The sequence below is a fragment of the Trichomycterus rosablanca genome, unplaced genomic scaffold (assembly GCF_030014385.1).
Source record: "Trichomycterus rosablanca isolate fTriRos1 unplaced genomic scaffold, fTriRos1.hap1 scaffold_100, whole genome shotgun sequence".
Taxonomy (NCBI): domain Eukaryota; kingdom Metazoa; phylum Chordata; class Actinopteri; order Siluriformes; family Trichomycteridae; genus Trichomycterus; species Trichomycterus rosablanca.
In genome coordinates, this window is record NW_026946945.1 from 7,899 (window position 1) to 10,846 (window position 2,948).

The 2,948-nt window shown below is 50.0% G+C and overlaps 1 protein-coding gene across 1 annotated transcript; it reads right to left on the minus strand.

Annotated features, from left to right (window-relative positions):
- Window positions 1-214: 214 nt before the first annotated feature.
- On the minus strand, window positions 215-2,547 carry LOC134304489 (trichohyalin-like). The gene is made up of 3 exons (XM_062990014.1): window positions 695-2,547; window positions 467-607; window positions 215-366 (listed from the first exon to the last, which is right to left on the minus strand). The coding sequence occupies exons 1-3, from the start codon at window positions 2,508-2,510 to the stop codon at window positions 299-301; spliced, it is 2,025 nt and encodes a 674-aa protein (XP_062846084.1). The 5' UTR covers window positions 2,511-2,547; the 3' UTR covers window positions 215-298.
- Between the last annotated feature and the right edge of the window lie 401 nt (window positions 2,548-2,948).

Below are 2,948 nucleotides of genomic sequence, written 5' to 3' on the forward strand. Positions count from 1 at the left end.
TTGACACGCCCACAGATGACGCCACGGTTCGGGCTGAAAAACCCAGTATTCTATGGTGCCAGATTAGACGCTAGTTCGCTGTCTGGAACCTCTTTTATCTGGAACTAGAACCGGAACCATTCCACGTCGGTGGAAAAGGGGGATCGGAGCGATTGGATCTTCATCGGTCCAACCCTCAATACCCAACGTACACAAAATCAAACCGACCAACATGTTAATGAAGGCACTTTATTGTTATTTTGATGTTGGAAAAGTCGGCGTGTGATTGGATGATCTCTGGATCGTCACCACCTCAGCTTCAGACGTTGAAGAACTGGAACCGTTTGGTTCTCAGGCTGGTTCTCCTCGACTTGGGCATCGGGACACCTACACAGCAACACAGAGCCGACATGCACACGTGTTACAGGAAACTCCAGCGTTACTCCACCTAGCGTGTATAACGTGTATTTCTGAATTTAAACCAGACCTTCATCTTCACACGCGCTCTCCATCAGAGCCCCGGACTCTCCAGGTTGGGCTTCGACGATGGGGGAAACAAGAACGTCGTCCTGCAGCTGCTCGTGGTCCGGTTTGTTTGAGGACACCTCAGAGATGTTCTTCAGTGGATCTGATGGAGAAATGCAACCTGATTCAGTTTGTAACGTTCACCTTCATCAGATCACCACCATCCATCTATAAAATCCCTCAAATGTACCTTCAGTGCATCCTCTATCCAGGTTCTGCTCCTTCACTTTCCATGTTTGGTGCTCCAAAGCTGCTGGCTCCTCCAGTTCTGTCCACTGGTGCTCAGGTGCTTCATCCCTGTCTGGTTCCTTCACCCGGTTCACAAGAACCACCCGCCTGTCCTGTAGACCCACCTGCTCCTCAGGATTATTAACCTTAGTCTTCAAACCTACCTGATCCGCTCGTTCTTCTACCTTTGTCATCTGGTCCATCTGAAGCACCTGCTTCTCCAGCCTTTTGTTCTCCATCCTCTCCAGGTTTTTGAGGACCATTTTCTCCTCTAAATTTGGCTTCTTTATTTCAATCTGGTTCTTTCCTACCTGCTTTGGTTTTAACACTGTGTCCACTGGGTCCACCTGCCTCTCTACCTTCTTCACAACCTGGTCTGGTTTTTCCACTGGGTCCACCTGCCTCTCTGCCTTCTTTATCTCATTCTCTATGAAACGAACCCTATTTTTTACATGTCCCTTCCACTGGTTTATTAGGATGACCTGCTCTGGTTCTTCCACCAGGTTCAGCGGGGCCATCTGCCTCTCTACCGTCTTCACGACCTGGTCTGGTTTTTCCACTGGGTCCATCTGCCTCTCGGCCTTCTTCACGACCTGGTCTGGTTTTTCCACTGGGTCCACCTGCCTCTCGACCTTCTTCACGACCTGGTCTGGTTTTTCCACTGGGTCCACCTGCCTCTCGGCCTTCTTTATCTCATTCTCTATGAAACGAACCCTATTTTTTACATGTTCCTTCCACTGGTTTATTAGGATGACCTGCTCTGGTTCTTCCACCAGGTTCAGCGGGGCCATCTGCCTCTCTACCGTCTTCACGACCTGGTCTGGTTTTTCCACTGGGTCCACCTGCCTCTCGACCTTCTTCACGACCTGGTCTGGTTTTTCCACTGGGTCCACCTGCCTCTCGGCCTTCTTCACGACCTGGTCTGGTTTTTCCACTGGGTCCACCTGCCTCTCGGCCTTCTTTATCTCATTCTCTATGAAACGAACCCTATTTTTTACATGTTCCTTCCACTGGTTTATTAGGATGACCTGCTCTGGTTCTTCAACCAGGTTCAGCGGGGCCATCTGCCTCTCTACCTTCTTCATGACCTGGTCTGGTTTTTCCACTGGGTCCACCTGCCTCTTGGCCTTCTTCACAACCTGGTCTGTTTTTTCCACTGGGTCCACCTGCTCCACTGGGTCCACCTGCTCTAACTTCTTCATCTCAATCTCAGAAACCAAAACCACCTTGTTTACTGGTTCCCTCCTCTGGTCCTTTAGGACGACCTGCTCTGGTTCTTCCACCAGGTCCCGTGAGGCCACCTGCATCTCTGCCTTCTGGCGTCTCTGCCACCATTTTCTCTTCTTTACCTGCTTCTCCATCTTTGGTATTTGTTCTGCCTGGTCCTCTAAAACATTCTGCCCCACTCCTTGCCCCATCTCTTCACCCTTTACCCTGCTTCCCTCCTGACCCTCCACGTCCTGCATCTCTACCTTCTGGCGTCTCTGCCACCATTTTCTCTTCTTTACTTTCTTCTCAGGTTTGGTTTTTCCCAGAACCACCTGCTTCTCCATCTTTGGTATTTGGTCTGCCTGGTCCTCTAAAACATTCTGCTCCACTCCTTGCCCCATCTCTTCACCCTTTACCCCGCTTCCCTCCCCACCCTCCACGTCCTGCATCTCCACCTTCTGGTGTCTCTGCCACCATTTTCTCTTCTTTACCTTCTTCTCCGGTTCGTTTACCCGCCTGTGCGGCTCGTCATCGTCAGATGGAGAAGTCCAACAGGAGAACATGTTCATGCTGCTTACTGTCTCGGCGTCTCAGATCAAATGAGCACAAACACACGAAACGCGGCTATTTATACCAGAGGTTTGGAGTGTGGTGATGTCATGATGATGATGTCACAATGTGTGCATGTAGCTGAGAGTGGTGCTGATCATCATCACTGCTGCTCTCAGCATCATTAACCTCTAGTGTAGAGCGGGACAGTGGGAGGAGCTTCGGGCCCTATTAATCGAAAGGTTGAGGGTTCGAATCCCAGTTCTGCCTTTTAGCAAGACCTTTAACCCTGTTTGCTCCAGGGGCGTAACAGCTGGAATACTGCACACCTGTACATGTATACATGACAAATAAAGGCAATCAATTCTATTACCATATACGTATTTACACACACACACACTCACACACACACACACACACACCGACCAGGCATAACATTATGACCACTGACAGCTGGA